Source organism: Pyxicephalus adspersus, chromosome 2 (assembly GCF_032062135.1).
Source record: "Pyxicephalus adspersus chromosome 2, UCB_Pads_2.0, whole genome shotgun sequence".
In the NCBI taxonomy this organism is placed as follows: domain Eukaryota; kingdom Metazoa; phylum Chordata; class Amphibia; order Anura; family Pyxicephalidae; genus Pyxicephalus; species Pyxicephalus adspersus.
Window position 1 is genome coordinate 136,145,112 of NC_092859.1, and position 16,527 is coordinate 136,161,638.

The window sequence follows — 16,527 nt, forward strand, 5'->3', positions numbered from 1 at the left end:
GACGGTATTCCCGAGTGTGGCTCGGAGTGAATTTATGTACCAAAAGCGATAAACCCGAGCCACTCTCGGAGTAGCTTTGAAAAAAACCTACCTGTTCCCCAGGATCCAGCGCGTCGTCCTGCTATCCCCGGCTCGAACGATAGGATGCATGCCGCGTCCGTACACTGGGGAGGCGTGGCCTGGTGGGAAATTTAAAAACAGATTACATTGTAATCTACTTATAACACATTGATAAGAGTAATAAAGTGATAAAAAAATAAATCTATATAATAAATAATACTAATTTAACAATAATATTGCACCCTTTTTTGCTCAGATATCAGTGTTTTTGATTGAATTAAATTTATTGTTATTATAGTATTTTAATATTCCTTATAATTACTATTTATTATATTACAATTTATGATTTGTGTTTCACACTTGTCATACCCAGGAGTTATTCTTAACAATTACAGGCCTTCAATTTTAAACAACAAGTTTCAATACAAAACAATGTACCACTTTTGACATAGAAATACGGACATAATTAGACTGCCAGGGAAGTTAAAGTAAAGACGACAGAGACTGTTGATCCAGGGAACATCCGATTGCCTTATGGAACCCTGTTGAAGCGAATTGTAACGTTTTTGTTTTTAGGGTTTTATATCTGGAATATGTTTTTTTTCTCTAGTGGTTGAACTTGGAGTTATTTCTTTTTTTTTTAAACCCGTCTTACAATGCAACTGTGTAAGAAATCTAGGTAAAGTAGAACTAAAGTTCCACTTTTTAAAAAAAAGTCCTGTTTGACTAGGGTATTATTGCAGAAAGAGGCAGGCAATGTTCCTTCTTCGATAATTCCTCTTACCTGCCTGATGGCTCTGGGTATCTTTCACAAAGCTGTCATTGAGCTGCACATACACAGCTTTGGTTCCCTGGATACCTGGCAATCCGGGTTCCTTTGCACGTGCCAAGTATGAATGAACTCCTACGTATCTGTGCAGGAGTTCTGTCGACCCAGCCCAACCAATCAAGTTGGCCAAAGATCACCTACAAGAGAAAAAAAAAACATGGTGCCGCCTTGCAAAGGAAGGAGGACAGGTAAGTATCATGGGTTTAGTTCTGCTTTATTATAATGTAGTCTAAAACATTTGGGTCTAGAGCTCCACGAATACCTTTGATTGTGCAGCTAAAATTAAATTCTTGTACCCTAAAACCTACTGCTTTCTGTTGGATAAACAATGTCTTTTTAAGCTGGGTGGTAAGAAGTAAACAGGTGGCAGCCCCTGTATTGTGACCTAATTCATCAGAAAGCACCCAAAAATAGCTGGATGGTTGCTGAAAAGTGACGGATGGTGCGCCCTGCTAAAAGAACCTGGATAACGCTGGATGAAGTCCATGCTGTGGTCATAGGAACGATCATAGACGATAGTGCAGTGCTCACAATAAGTCATAATAACTAAGTATTAGTAGCAGTGTTTTGGCTTTCTGTCTTCTGACTTTTGACTAGGGAGTTGTAATTTGTCACATGTAGTCTTTTTAAAAGTGATTGTTCACCTGAAATGTCTTTAAATCTTGTTTTTTTTCCCCTCTCTTAGGTCACGTGATCAAAAATCAATTTTACGCGGCAGTACAAATGATGAAGTCTAGAGCAGTTGGTTATCTTTTGCCTGAAGGCGTCCGTACAGCGCTGATTTGATCATTCATCGGGATATCAGTCTGTAATCATCTTTTCTAAATTCAAGGTTGGTGTTGTTTGGCTTGTGCAGGTTTTACACCATCTATGTAAATAGTAACATATGCTGTCAAAAATCAAATCAAGAAAGCACCTTGAGAAAACATTTATTGTATGAGTCTGATCAAACTGAAAATAAAGCTTTGTTAGGGATACATCCTTGCCTGTTCAGATAATCGGTTTTTCGTCTAGGCAAACTTTTTGTGCCCAAAATCGACTCTGTCAGTGTCAGTCATCTGGGAACCTTATTTGCTTACTGGTAGGGATGGTGTTCCCAAACCCCTGAGCAGCCTTCTTGCCTTGTCTCCTATTCAGACAGTCTGATGAACTGGTGTCTGTACTATGTTCAGAGGGCTTCATCACTCCAATTCTGAGCTGCCTTGGAGGTGTGAATCATCCAGGTGGTAAATGAGGCAGAGGGGACGTTGCACATCACCAGCTGCAGAAATCTCAGCCTTTAGCTGTCTTGAATCTGCAGTGAATTATATAGAACTTAATATTTACCTGATTTATTGCACTTGTCTTTCAGTATAGACCTGAATTGCCTGTGTGTATGTATAGATATATATCCTCATTTTTCTACCAAAAGGAACCCTTAAATTCGGTTCTGGCCTGAGTGCCACTTCCATAGATGGCTATTATTATTACTACTACACAGTATTTATGTAGCGCCGACATATGCAGCACTTAACAATAGTCTATAGTCATGTCATTATTGTCCCTCAAAGGGGCTTACAATCTAATGTAAAAACATTATTCGGGTCACTCATGTGCCTCGTCTGGTGACTTTGGATCTGGAACAGATGAGAGAAGACAGCTACAGCTAAATGAAGCCCTGAAAACCTCTTGAGGCAATGTTTTGCTGGTTATCCTCACAGCCAAGGCACCTCTACAGCCAGAGAATTCGTTATTTCTGGTGTCATGTTAATGGTGTTGCAAAGATAAACTGGGAGTCGGGCAGTGGTAGCCTCTCGTCCTTCCGAGGTGCCTGAGCTGTGACCTGTCAATTCTGACCTTACAGGTTCCTTTTTGAAGAGAACCGGTCACTTTTAGTTGTAACTGAGAAAAAAAAAGTGCTAGTTGAATGTAAACTGGCTAACCCTTTACATCAGTGTTCTCCCCCGCCCTTTTTTTAAACGGCTGTTTTTGGGTGGTTATTAAAAGTTAGGTAACAACACAGAGACTCGTTCTCACGTGCTCCCTCTTTGTCTCTCTCTCTCTCGTGCTCCCTCTCTCTCGTGCTCCCTCTCTCTCGTGCTCCCTCTCTCTCTCTCTCGGGCTCTCTCGCGCTCTCTCTCTCTCGTGCTCTCTCGCGCTCGCTCTCTATCTTTCACAATTTTACTTTCCAACGACTAAGGACTGCAGGATGCATGAAGGAGCGCTGTACATACAGCACCGTTCCCTTCTATGGGGAGGGGAGGGGAAGAACGACAGATCGGCAACCTGCTGTGCGCCCTCCCCCATTTCCTTGCAATGCAATTGTTCGTTGTCCATACAATGAATGACAAGCGCTGTACACATGCCAGATTCTCGTCCGATATCAACCGAGAACCATTGGACATGTGTAGGTAGCTTAAGCAGTTCCAGAGGACAGCATTTATTTGTTCAGAGACTGGAGCCATTGTTCTCCTTCCAGCAGGACCTTAGCCTTGAGTACACTAGAATGTGATTTTTAGATATTCAGGTTTGTGGTTTTAAGAAGGGAAGACCAGAGCTTAGAGTGAGACTTTGTTGAGTTTTGCTGTTAATCAATGGTCTCCATCCAGCCTGTGAGACCTGGATCAGTTTTGATCAAAAAGAATTGCCAGAGTGTGCTTTTGCGTGGTTGGCAGATATGTACAGCTGATAGTTATTCCAAATGACTTGCAGAGGTAATTATGGCCAACATTTGTTCAACTAAGTGTCTCTTCTTTTACAGCCAATAAGTGCTTGTTTTTAGATCTTTTAAGTTCCTGTAAAAAATTGGTAAGCAGTGTTATGTAAGAATAATATTGTTTGTTATTCATGGATCATATATAATCTTTGGGTCAAATAATTTTCTGTGGTAGGTATTATTAAGATTAAATAGTATTTATATAGCGCAAACATATCTTTCAGTGCTGTACATTAAATAGGTGTTGCAAATGACAGACATTGACACAGGAGGAGGAGAGGACCCTGCCCTGAAGAGCTTACAATCCAGGAGGTGGTAACACACAAGATATCCAGAAATAGTATCCAATTTCTATCTTGGCCTATGTGGCTTCCTCTTCCTGCACCCTAAGGCAACTCATCTTTCGTGCTGCAACTCAATGGTGTGCCATGTAGGGTTTTCAAACAAATGGTCAGCAATGGGTGATACTCGCCTGTTCGCGGTCTGTTGCAGGCACTGCTAACTTATCCCTTATTTTCTTCTGCATCCTAAACTTTGTTCATCTTGATTGACCAGGACAAAGTAACAGCAACGTGTAAGTTCGCTCAGACCTGGCACCCACAGATCAGTGTGTTTGGACAGCTGAGCGGCAATCAGGTAGGTAAGAATACTTACTGCATAGCGGACATCGCCTGTCCCTTTCTGCAATAAGAACCTGCCTGATGCCACAGTAGGACTCTAGTTATACTTTAAAGGATTGGTAATGTACACCACACATCTTCTGTCCAGTGTGTACAGGTAAAGGGCACGCAATGATTCTTTACTCTTTTGTTTAGCTCACCTAAACTTTGGTGCAACTTCTGTGTATAATGTAGTAGCACCCTTTGTGCACGGACAGGGACTTTCCTATTGCCAACATTTTCTTAAACAGGATATGCTGCCTCTATTAAACAAATTCCTTATAATTCTTCTGCTGTTAATCATTTTAATTTTAAAAATTGGGTTTAAAAAGCTATGTTGAAGTGATTTTTATAAATGCTCATGTACACAATCTCCCCAAGTGAGTAGCTGCTTATGCTAATCAGTGTAAAGCTGGGCTGGACATATGTTGCTATGGTAGCAAAGAATTATTCCTGACAATTGAGGAATACCCTCCCTGCTCACTGGCAGTGCAGAGTATTTTCTGGGTACTGTTGGAACAGGTAATGACAAGAGAAGCAGAGCGCTGGTGTCACAAAGCCCATGTCAGTTCAGAATGCAGTAATAGGACAGCTTGCTCCATTCATTCTTTCTGATGTGTAGAAAGGAGAACTACTGCTTATCTTGATTTTGATATCCTTTGATTTGGTGTGCTTATAGTAAAAAATGTGTGGCATTTATATATAGTTCAGAAATGGGTGCCTTTTGGCTTTTTGGAGGAGGTTGCTCTCAGTTTGCTGTCTCTTGGAGAGCAGGTGAGTAACCATTTACTGCTCATACCTTGGGAAGTCATAGTGTTCCATGGAGTAAGTTGTCTCTGGTGATGGTTGACATTGCACACATAAGAAAGAGACCAGATTGTGGGTTTTAAACTGATAACGTTTTGCCAGGCACTACAGCTTTGTGGAGTTCTTCTCTAATGTCCAAAAGCTGCATATCGGAGTAATTTGGGTTTAACCCCTCTCATAGCAACATATTTAATTTTACGTATTTACATTTTTATCACAAAAGACATCAGCTGAGATCATTTAGAAAATAATTGTTGCAGTTTTGCAAATTATGGTCAGTCATTTTGTGAAGCAATTTACACAACTGTGTGTGTGGGCAGACCAAAGAGACCTCTACTCTGCACATGCTCGGTTTGTAAGACCGATTATTTATGTATGTTTAGGTCAAAAGATAAAAAGCAAAAGCCTCCCCTCCCTTTAATAAGTAGCAATTTCTTTACAGGTAATATTCTATCTGGACCGAATTAAGTACACTACAACTGAGACTCCCCCTTATTTTTTTTAACCATTTTTACATTTTTTTAATATCTTGCTACTACTCTCGACTCCTTGAACTTATGTATCTTTGAGACACTCTCCCCCCCACACACACACACACACACACTCAATTTTGAACCCCCCCCCCCCCCCCCCCCCCCCCCCCATTTTGACCCCCCCCCCCCCCCCTTTTCCTCTGATGTCCCCTTAATATTTCCCCCTTATCCCCTCAATTAGTTTATAATGTTGTTCTGTACTGTTTTAATGTGTTAAAAATAAAAATAGAATGTTTAAAGAAATAGAAAATAAGAAAAAAGTTTACAGCTTTTCCATTGCTGAACTTCTTGTGGAATGGATATTGGTTACTAGTGTCACCCTCAGATATCTCCCAGTTCAAGTTTATGAAAGCTGAACTTACCTTCTGAAATTTCTAGTTGCCCGGCTGTCTTTGGCTTTAATAAATTGCATCACTGATCTGGCAGAATACATTTTAGTAAATTGGCAAAGAGTCCATATTTTGACTGCTTGTTCTGGCTCCATGACTATCAAATTAATTGATTTGGCACTGCAACCAGGCTGCTAATGTTTTTAAATTCTGCTGCAAGAACCTCTTGTATTTTTTCCATTAAAATCCACGTAGACCTATTCATAAAGTACACGTACATTAAAATACGGAGGATTACAATCCTATTGATGCTTTAGCTTTTTTAGAGTTAAGGGGGTAGGCAAACAGCTAAATTCAACCACATGCATGTTTCTTAGCTGCTATAAGAAATGTAGTTCTGTTCACCTAGTTTTATGATCTAGTCACCTATTACAAAGATTTATGAAGTTCTATTTATAAAGTAACTAATGTACAGCACTGAATAATATGTTGGAGGTATATAAATCCTGTTTATTAAAAATAATAATAATAATAAAGTTCTGACCGGGACGGGACTCATTCGATGGTAAAAGGGCTGCAGTTCACCGAGGAAACTATTTCTGTTCTCCCAACCAGCAGCTTTTCTTCGATGCAATGTATTCTTCAAAGAGATAAAAAATCTGATCTCCTCATGTATGTTCTTCTCTCTCCCAGTCTAATAGCATGATGTTTCCAAAGATCACACAACGGCTCCCCTTTCATGAAAAAATATGCCTGATCTCACATACAAACTTTTTTTTTTTTCTCTCCCCATTTTTCCTTCTCCCTTCCCCACCATCTTATCTTTCTTTTACCTGTGTACACATTCTTCTGACATCACTCACAGCCTTTAATACCCCAAGATGTCAAAATCTTTACTATCTCTTAGAAGTATTTGTGTTTTAAAATATTTCAGTTCTTACATATTATTATAATAATATATTCTTCTTCTCAATTTGCAGCTTTTATGTGGCACTCATAAAAATGAGGCTTAGGACGCGGAAGGGGTCTCCGCGCAGCAGTCACGGGCCTGCCGGGCGCACTGCTCGTACTAAGAGGAAGCATTCAGAGGAAGAAGAGGAGGAGGAGAGTTCACCTCTGGAAGATAAACTGCCTAAATCTGATACCGGTTTACTTTCTACCATAAAAAATTTCATCAAAGGCAGCACAACAAAGGCAAGTATGAGTTCAAATGTTCAGAATTTGCTGGAAGGTATTCATATATCTGCAAGTCTTACATATATCTTGCTAATTCATTTGTATGATTGACTTGGTACAATTACTTGTGGCTAACCAATTTAATTTTTTTTTAGTAAACAGCACAAAGGAATTGTCATTCTTTTTTGTTTTGTTTTTTTTTTTTTTTTTTAGGAGGATCGTGAGAATCCCCCAAAGAGGAGTCGGGTGGAGCGTGATCTTGATAATAACCTCATCACCTCAACTCCACGTACAGGTGAAAAACCAAGCAAGCCCATTGCCCGTGTCAGACGGAAAAGTCAAGTCAATGGAGGTTACTAATTTCTACTCATTGGTTATAGCTATTTTAGTATTTCTATAGGACTAAACTATATGACTCCAGGTCTTAGTGGGTAGAAAAGGGGTAGGAATGTTACATATTGACACCGTAATAAATGTATTTAAAAAAATAATTAATAAATTATCAAAAATACTAAAGTATGTGCAGATCCTGGCCCTCAAGAACGGGAGCATTTCACAAACGAATGATCAGCATTTTAAAAACAATACAAAGTCTATATTTTATGTATTCAGATTCATTGCAGCGATAATGGTATTGTCTATGAATCCAAAGTACATATCTACTTGTTCCTATCCAGGTAAATGGCATCTTCGCAGTTCAATAAGTCTAATTTATTAAAGCTCTCCAAGGCTGGAGAGGCTACACTTTTTTGTTAGTGAAGCTGGGTGATCGAGCAAACCCAGGATAGTATTCTTCAGTCATTTACTATTTGTTAGCAAATGTTTTGAATCCTGGACCAGATCCAATCCGTTTCCTGTATCACCCAGCTTCACTGGTGAAAGTGTATCCTCTCCAGCCTTGGAGAGCTGTAATAAATTTGCCCCAAAGACTGCAAGTCTCAAACCCTAGAATGTTCCATTCAAATTCTCTGCATTGAGTACTAATCCTGCAGTTTGGTGTTTTGTATGCTGGCGAATATGTTCCCTTGTCTTCGGCTCATAGGTTTACTTCTTTGGAATAAACAATTACACATGTTGACCCAGACAAGGCAGACATAAAAAAGGCTATTGGTCAAGATGTGTAGTTGTTTATTCAGAGTATGTGTACCTGGAATTCTGACAAGAAATGTATGATACCCAAATATGTGAAACATCAAGATGCACATAAGTATTTCTGCATACAATGTGGATTAAATGCAGGGTCTGGATATAATTTTTAGAATAGGATCTATACCTTGTGGTCATTTAATCAAACAGATGCGGTTTACGGGCATAGTCATGATTAGTTATGTTGATGATCTATTATATTATAAATTCTTTAATTCTTGGAACATGCCAGTTTATGTATGTCTGTTACAAACGCCTACAAATTATATATATAAAAATATGGACTTATTGTTCAATGCTGATCACTTCTTTGTTATTGTGTAGATAATGTCTGTAAGTTACAGGAGTGGCTGTACACAAATACAAATTGTCTTTTATTGGTGCCTTTAGCTGTTGGTCTAGAGTTTTACTTTAGATTCAACTGTGGTAAAGAGCACCGTTTGTTCTACTGCTGTCTAGCAAGCTAGCTTAGGAAGTATACATATAAAATTCCAAGCCTTAGCTGGAGTTAGGCGTTTATTACAGCTGCATGGTTCTATATAGCAAGCATTTTGTGGTGCTAGGTCTTTATAAATTGTATGGCAATCATGAAACTAAAAATCAAACTCTAAGAGATCTACCACAGCTTTTTGAAGCAGTTTCTCTCTTTGCATTTTACCCTTTCGTACAGGAAAAAGCTGTTCACAGGATTCTTAAGTTTATATTGTGTTCATGACAAATCAGGATTTTGTGAACTTCATTTTTGTAATGTGAGATTTTTTCTCCTGACAATACCCCCTCTAGTGGCGAGAATGTAAACCTGCATCTGTTTAATACTCCAGAAAGATCTGAAGCTCTCTATTATAAAATTAAAGGATGTTTAATATCAAACAAAAAGGAAAATAATGCAAACTACAGTCCTTGTTGTGTGGTGGCTGCATAATTTTTTTCTTGGTCATACTGTCAATAAAAATTTGTCTTGGGGTGACTTTTCTTACATCTCCACTGTATCCATGGAGGGAGAAGTGTAGCCATACTTGGCCAGCAGCATTAACCTGTGAAGGTAGTGTTTGGTGGACTTTTCATAAGCGACTAATAAATAAAAGCCCAACTTCAGCAAGTTTTATATTGCAACAGCAACATTTGTTTTGTTTTTTTATGGATAAAGGTTTTAACTGTATGACTAAAGGCTGATCATTGTAGACACCCCTGTCCGTGTTTGTGGTTTGTCTTGACATTCTAACTGATCTAGTTGCATGGTAGTTTGGTTCGTTAAAATAGGCTGTAAAAAACCAGACTTATTGGCAGAATTGACAGGTAATAAAACTATTAGGGGGACTTCTGAGTGCTTTCATATATGTCATTACTTTGCCCATATTTCCACTTTCAGTTTGTTATGTGCCTTTTGGCTGTGTTTTGTCTTCTACTGACCATTTTCTATTTCACCATCATATAGAAGCAGCAAGTTATGAGCTGACATCTCAACATGTAAAACAGAATGGAAAGCTGGAAGATGTGCCAGCAGCAGGCAGCCCACCCAGGACCACACTGCTGGGGACCATTTTCTCTCCCGTCTTCAACTTTTTCTCACCAGCAAACAAAAATGGTACGTTGCCAACATGATGCATATTTACTGTTTTATGTTACTGATATAAATCCAGGACGGCGATGGAAAAAAAGTAATATATTGAGAATATTTCTTGCATAACAATGGTTGCCACGTTTTTTTTTTTTTCTTCTTCAAGAAGTGTTTTTTTTTTCTTTAGTTACTTTAATGAAACATTTCAGAATTAACGGATTTAACTTTGCTCTAGGGACGTCAGGATCAGACTCTCCAGGACAAGCAGTAGAGGCTGAAGAGATAGTAAAACAGCTGGAAATGGAGCAGGTGGATGAAATCAGCACCAGCACCACCACCTCCACTAATGGAACATCCTACACCAATCAGGGGACGCCTGTCCGAACAACAGCCGGTAGCTGGCTGGAGTCAGGGGAGGACAACCCAGAGCGAGACATACCAACACTAACAGGTCAGTAGTACTTGCTTGCAAACTGTTATAGTAAACCTGTATTTTCAAAATCTGGTACACCTAAAACTCTTCACTTCTAAGCATGTGTTCCATGCATCAGACAGACGCAGGTTTAAAACAAGTTCGCACATGTGGACGTTGTTTTTAACCAAGCCCGATCTTGTCTACATTGCAAAGGCGTGTAATCCCACACACACACATGTATAATTTATGTATTAGGCTATTTCCCTGGAGGTTTGATTTTTTGCAGTTTTCTGTGAACTGTCACTTTATTTGGCAGGTATATTCTGTCAGAGAAATATACTGGCAGCTATTGCTTGCCAGATCTACCGAATTTTGTTTGTCATTAAAAAATTGTAATTGCTGATGACATTGGACACTATAAGGTAAAAAAATAGTAGTTTTTACAACGTCGGTGCTCGACCCAGAAATTTTTTTAAGCCGGGTGGGAAAAAGTTTAGGTTGGGGTGGCAGCCCCTGTATTGTGACCAAACTCTTTGGTAACCACCCAAAAACAGCTGGGTAGTGCGCCCTGCTAAAAGTGCCTGGGGAGAACCCTGAACTTTTTGTGCTTGTGAGAAGTTCAGTCTAGTGTATTTTTTTTTTTTCCAGCTCCAGTATCACCAGATAGTGGTTACTCTTCTGCACATGCTGAAGCAGCCTATGAGGAAGATTGGGAAGTTTTTGACCCGTAAGTAGTGTTTTGGAATTTTGTTTTAACCAACCATTTATTGCACGTGATTTTTCTTGGTCTTTGTTGGTGGCAGCATTGCTCAGTGATTCATTGTTTCACTAGTGCACCAGTGTACTACTGCATGTTACTTGACAATGACCGGTCACTTTAAATTGGATATAATTTATCACTTTCAGACTTTCTTGGCCAAATCCAAGGAGTTTGATACACTTACATCCCGAAAAATACCATTTCTATTTTTAGCAGTAGAAACACATTGTCTCATTGTAACATTGCTTGGCCTTTTAAATATTAGACTGACTCACACAATTTAACCTCAGTTTGTGTATGTCTGTGCAAAGCATGGTCACCAATCTATATACAAACTGCTGTTGTAGGGTAATTGCCAAGTGGCAGAATGTTAGTATTTGCTAAAACAGCCAAGGCCAGCACATTTACAGCTTAGCACAAGGATGAAACATGTAGTCTCTAGCATTGCTTGGCCTCTGAACTATTAGACTGATTGCACAGTTTTTTCTCAGATGTGTATGTTTGTGTAAAGCATGGTCACCAATCTATATACAAATTGCCAAGACGAAAAATGTTAGTAATTGCTAAAAAAAAAGGCCAAGGCCAGCACATTTAGTCTATCTAGCACAAGGATGAAGTAGCCCCCCTGTTCTGTAACTGCTTCCTCTCCACCTGGCTAGTAAGACATTTTTGAGTACTTTTAAAAGTTTTTACCGGTACCATATTTTTATGCGCTGGCTATTTTTAATGAATTCACTTACTTTAACTATAGTAGTCCAGAAAGTATGGTAAATGCAGACATAGATGATATAGCCATACCCTGCCTGCAGCTGTAGCAACAAATTCACGTGGAGGTAGTTTTTCTGTTTTTTCAGGAATGCATTTTGTCATTTTATTGTGGAAATTCAGAGCTTGTGTGTATAAATATAAAGTTGTTTGGAGTTAAAATAACTTAACATCTAATTGAAAAATTGTGGCAATATGTTTGTTCTTTTAAAATGTATTGATTGTGCTCAATTACTTGATCTCTTTATATAGATACTATTTCATCAAACATGTCCCACCATTGACTGAAGAACAACTTAACAGGAAGCCAGCGCTGCCTCTTAAAACCAGGAGTACCCCTGAGTTCTCCCTTGTCCTAGATTTGGTAGGTTACCTCTTTTTTTTTTTTTATACAGTGCCTAATATTTACATTTTGTTTTTGGTCATTACTTGATGGTGTTTTTTTTTTCCCAGGATGAAACATTGGTGCATTGCAGCCTGAATGAACTGGAAGATGCTGCACTCACGTTCCCTGTCCTGTTTCAAGATGTCATTTACCAGGTAAGAGGTTTTAATTGGTTGGGTTAACTTTTCTGTTTAACTTTTAACTGTTAGTTAACTTTTTTTTTTTTTAATTACCCATTAACCATTGGTTAGAAATGATGGGTTCTTTTATCCAATATTCTACACACCATTACCATGCTGAGTGTCTGCTCTGCTTTTTCTTTTAGGTTTATGTGCGATTACGGCCTTTCTTTCGTGAGTTCTTAGAACGTATGTCTCAGATCTATGAGGTAAGTTTATAAAACCTTGACAAAAAAAATCTTCCCTAAAGAAAGCATAGATCAGGTTTTATGTATCTGACGTCTATGAATTTGCAAACCAAGGCAAAACCTTGAGTCAACAAAAATCATCTTTGTATATTTGTAATTCCCATCTTACGTTCCAGCAATCTTGGGGGACTTAGTCTAGGAGTCTGTCCCATCAAACTTTGTAAAAGTCTCTGAAGCCATTGCTCTCAAGCCAAAAGGTTTTTCCTGACTTAACTCCATCCATAGTTATAATGCCTCAGGAAACTATTGGATGTTAGCTAAGGATGTCTCTAATGTCCCAGGGGAGAGAGAGAGCTCTCAAAGAGCATCTTTTACCCCATTACTAGACTTTAAACAGGTTGCTCGATATGGTTGGGGAAGGCTTTGCTTCAAAAGCTACCTGATCACAATCTGTCTGCGTAGCTGTTTTGGATCCATAAATTTAAGGCTGACAGATTTACATGACAGCCATGCAACTAGTATTTACCAAAGATGAGGTCAGCAATAAGGGTCCACATGTCTAACACTTGGTGTTAAGTCCCGGGCTTGATCAAAGAGAGATTCTTTGGTTTCATCTTTGACTATTAGGAGATTTAGCTATACCACACAGTGTTCTCCCCAGCTTCTTTAGCTGGGCGCACCACCCAAAAACAGTCAGTTGGTTACTGATAAGTTGGGTCACAATACAGGGGCTGCCTCTCAGGGTTAAACACTGCAAATAATTACATGGTCAGTGTGTAGATTCTACTTGGAGACAAGCTGAACTAAAATTGTGGTAAATCTATTCAATTATATATAATGGCCGAAAGGGAGGTAAAAGGTAAGTAACAGAAAGTAGATACACGTAGTTATATAAACGTAGTATTTTTGGTATGGATTCTCTACTAGTGACTTGGGTTGTATGCAGTGTGATATTTGATTGTATCACTACTAATAAACTTTGCTAATGATAGATGTTGAAGATATTTTCCCTGTCCATTGTCATCTGATATGGTTAAGTATGAAAAGTTGTGTCTGTGCCACACGGGATACATAACAGGTATTGTTTTGTTTTTGTTTTTTTTCAATTTTGCAGATAATCCTTTTTACGGCGTCAAAGAAAGTCTATGCAGACAAATTACTGAATATTTTGGATCCCAAAAAACGGCTAGTGAGGTATTGCTTATACTGGTTCATATATAAATACATGCAGCTCTAAACAAACAAATCATTTTGTTGCTCTTAATTCCTGTCTTCTCATATCACTTCTTTTCTTCTACCCTTAGACACAGACTGTTCCGGGAACACTGCGTATGTGTGCAAGGAAATTACATTAAAGATCTGAATATCCTGGGGAGGGATCTTTCTAAAACAATCATCATTGATAACTCACCACAAGCCTTTGCATACCAGGTGAGACTGACAAATATTCATTTTAAATGGTTAGTTTTTTTTTTTAATTAATAGCCAATCCTCTTTTTCATGTATACATTTTGTTTATACTTCATTAACTTAGTGTCAATCACTTAGCACCTGAGAGCAGTAATACACTGTCACTGCAAGGCTTTTAGCAAGCAGCTGCAGATGTCTGGCAGATCAGGTAGCAGATAACATTGACTAGTGAAAACTGCTTGGAAATGTTTAATATCCTTTCACAAGGATTTGCACCTAACCTATCACAGTATAGGAATAGTTTAGCACCAACCGCTCTCAGCTATAAATACTGACTTATTGGGGTTTTTAATGTGTCAAATATGTCAATATATACTTATGATGATTCAGGTAATTTGTCATGGATGAGTCAGATTCAGCAAGTTGCATGTGGGTAAACAGAGAGAAAATCTCTACACTGTTTGCAAATGCAGTAAGCATTCTCAAGAAAAAAAGTGTTTATGATAAATTTGAAATTTTGCCTGTGTGGAGTAGTGGGCAAATATGTGAGACATACCTATGGATGTGCACTAAACAACTATCTTAGTATCCTAAATACACACGATAGGTTTGCATACACATAGAATCCATGTATGAGAGTTCATACATAATGTAGGAAAGTAATTTGACATGGAAATCTTTGGTAAAGATTAATCTATGGCATAACTAGTTCTTTATAGATCTGTGTCATCTGTGATACATAGGCTAGAGCCAATTCATCATTGAAGTATTGTTAGAAGGTTGCATGAGCATCTTTGACTATATGGAGAGTTAGAGTCTTTGAATTGTTTTTATTCATGTATTATCATGTATCTTTGTTTACATGAACATATTTGGCACCTAAAATCTGTTTGTCAATTTTTATTAAAAATGTTTCTAGAGCATTTTGTGAAATCTTTGCTGTTCCCATGTCCTAGCATTTACTTGATTGAGAGAAATGCAATCCTCCTTGGAACAATGGCAACGGAAAAATAATTATTTTTTGCCTTTCAGCTGTCAAACGGAATTCCAATTGAGAGTTGGTTTATGGATAAAAACGATAAGGAGTTGCTGAAGCTTGTTCCGTTCCTGGAGAAGCTTGTAGAACTGGTGAGTTCCATTTTTTTTTTTGTACTAGAAAGATACATTTGCTTTGGATCCTTCTGCAAGCCTGGCTTCCAGTTTTAGAGCTGATCATTTTACTGGAGGGTCTATCTAATTTTCTGTGTGTTTGTGCTGTTCTGGCACTTAGGAGGACCCCACTTCTATGATTGTTTTGGTATTCTTGATAAGGAGAGTGTGGTGGGTTTGCTAGGGTTTTCCATTTCTCATATATCATTTATTTTAATGCATTTAAACATATGATCGTAGTGGTGGTTAAAAAAAAGAGAGGGGTGCAGCACATCCCCTTTCTGTCTTGATCACTGCGGCGATTGAGACCGAATGAGAGCGCAAAGCCTCCTGGGATATCTATGTCACGCATCCTGGGAGGCTCTTGGCTGCTCCTTCCATACGCAGAGGAGCCTTTTTCTTTCATTGGAAGAAAAAAATCGCCGTTCTCATGCATGCACAGTGGGGTCGATAAAAAATTTCCCCATCTACATGACCCAGTCGCGCGCCTGCGCACTGCAAGATCGGGTGACATAGGAAGAACCCGGAAGCAGAGAGAAGATGATGTCTAAGTCCAGCGTGTCCTCTCGTTTGTAGGAGCTCTTTTTGTATTCTGACCTAGCTTTTTTTGCACAGGATTTGCTATGTTCTTGTAGACTTTATACTATGCTTCTCATATTGTTCTGTTCTCTAGTGTCAGGCCTTCTATCCTTTGCTGTGAATGGGCTTGCCGCAGAACATTTTAAATTTGTTATTTGATGAGTCTTGTAAGCTTTCCTGATTGCATTCCCTCCCCTAGGTTAAGATGAAGGCTGTGATCCCCTCCTCCTTTTTTGCAGCAGGAATCTGATGTTACATAGTAGGTCAGGTTGAAAAAAGACTTAAGTCCATCAAGTTTAATCACCAGGGAAATATACATATCCCAGATATACAATCCTATGCACATAGTTGGTCTAGAGCAGGGGTGTCAAACTCAAATACACAGAGGGCCAAAATTAAAAACTTGGACAAAGTCGCGGGCCAACTATGAAATTTATTAAAAAAATTGAGGAAATGTTTCCTTCTTACTAGATACAAACCCTTATGGAAACAGAAGAGTTTTTTCCTTCACATTCAATCTGGAACAAGCCTATAATAGAGAAAAAGGCATATATTTTTTGTTTTTATTTTATTTAGGAATAAATCTTATGCCTCTTTCTCTATTTGTAGCCTTCTGAGGTAAATTCCAATGATAACTTTTTTGCACAGGCTAACAATAATAGTAACAATATTCTTTTATGAAAATCCAATTATTCAAGTCCATGTCTTGGAGTAGCAAGGAAAAGTACAGCTGAGGAGGAGTGCTGGAAATGCCAGACACGGCCAATGTGGAACTAAATCTTATGAGTGGCCATGCATGGGCAGAGAGGAATTGTCAGGCCAAGAATTGTAGTAGCGGCGCTATTTCAATGCAGCAGCGGGCCAGCTGCAGTTTAAATTTAGGATTTCTTTGGGGGCCAAAAAAA

The 16,527-nt window shown here is 38.7% G+C and overlaps 1 protein-coding gene across 2 annotated transcripts in view; it reads left to right on the forward strand.

Moving 5' to 3' along the window:
• The first annotated feature begins 1,581 nt into the window (after positions 1-1,581).
• The window catches only part of CTDSPL2 (CTD small phosphatase like 2), an 18,225-nt gene continuing 3,279 nt past the window's right edge, over positions 1,582-16,527 (forward strand). Inside the window, exons 1-12 of one of the 2 annotated variants that reach the window (XM_072402531.1) lie at positions 1,582-1,721; positions 6,893-7,106; positions 7,302-7,440; positions 9,670-9,819; positions 10,028-10,243; positions 10,856-10,934; positions 11,985-12,096; positions 12,186-12,272; positions 12,443-12,505; positions 13,599-13,678; positions 13,789-13,915; positions 14,927-15,022. In XM_072402531.1, coding sequence (XP_072258632.1) covers positions 6,915-7,106; positions 7,302-7,440; positions 9,670-9,819; positions 10,028-10,243; positions 10,856-10,934; positions 11,985-12,096; positions 12,186-12,272; positions 12,443-12,505; positions 13,599-13,678; positions 13,789-13,915; positions 14,927-15,022 — 1,341 coding nt within the window. In that variant the 5' untranslated portion in view covers positions 1,582-1,721; positions 6,893-6,914. The remainder of the gene's footprint in view (positions 1,722-6,892; positions 7,107-7,301; positions 7,441-9,669; positions 9,820-10,027; positions 10,244-10,855; positions 10,935-11,984; positions 12,097-12,185; positions 12,273-12,442; positions 12,506-13,598; positions 13,679-13,788; positions 13,916-14,926; positions 15,023-16,527) is intronic. The other variant, XM_072402532.1, reaches the window with a different exon arrangement.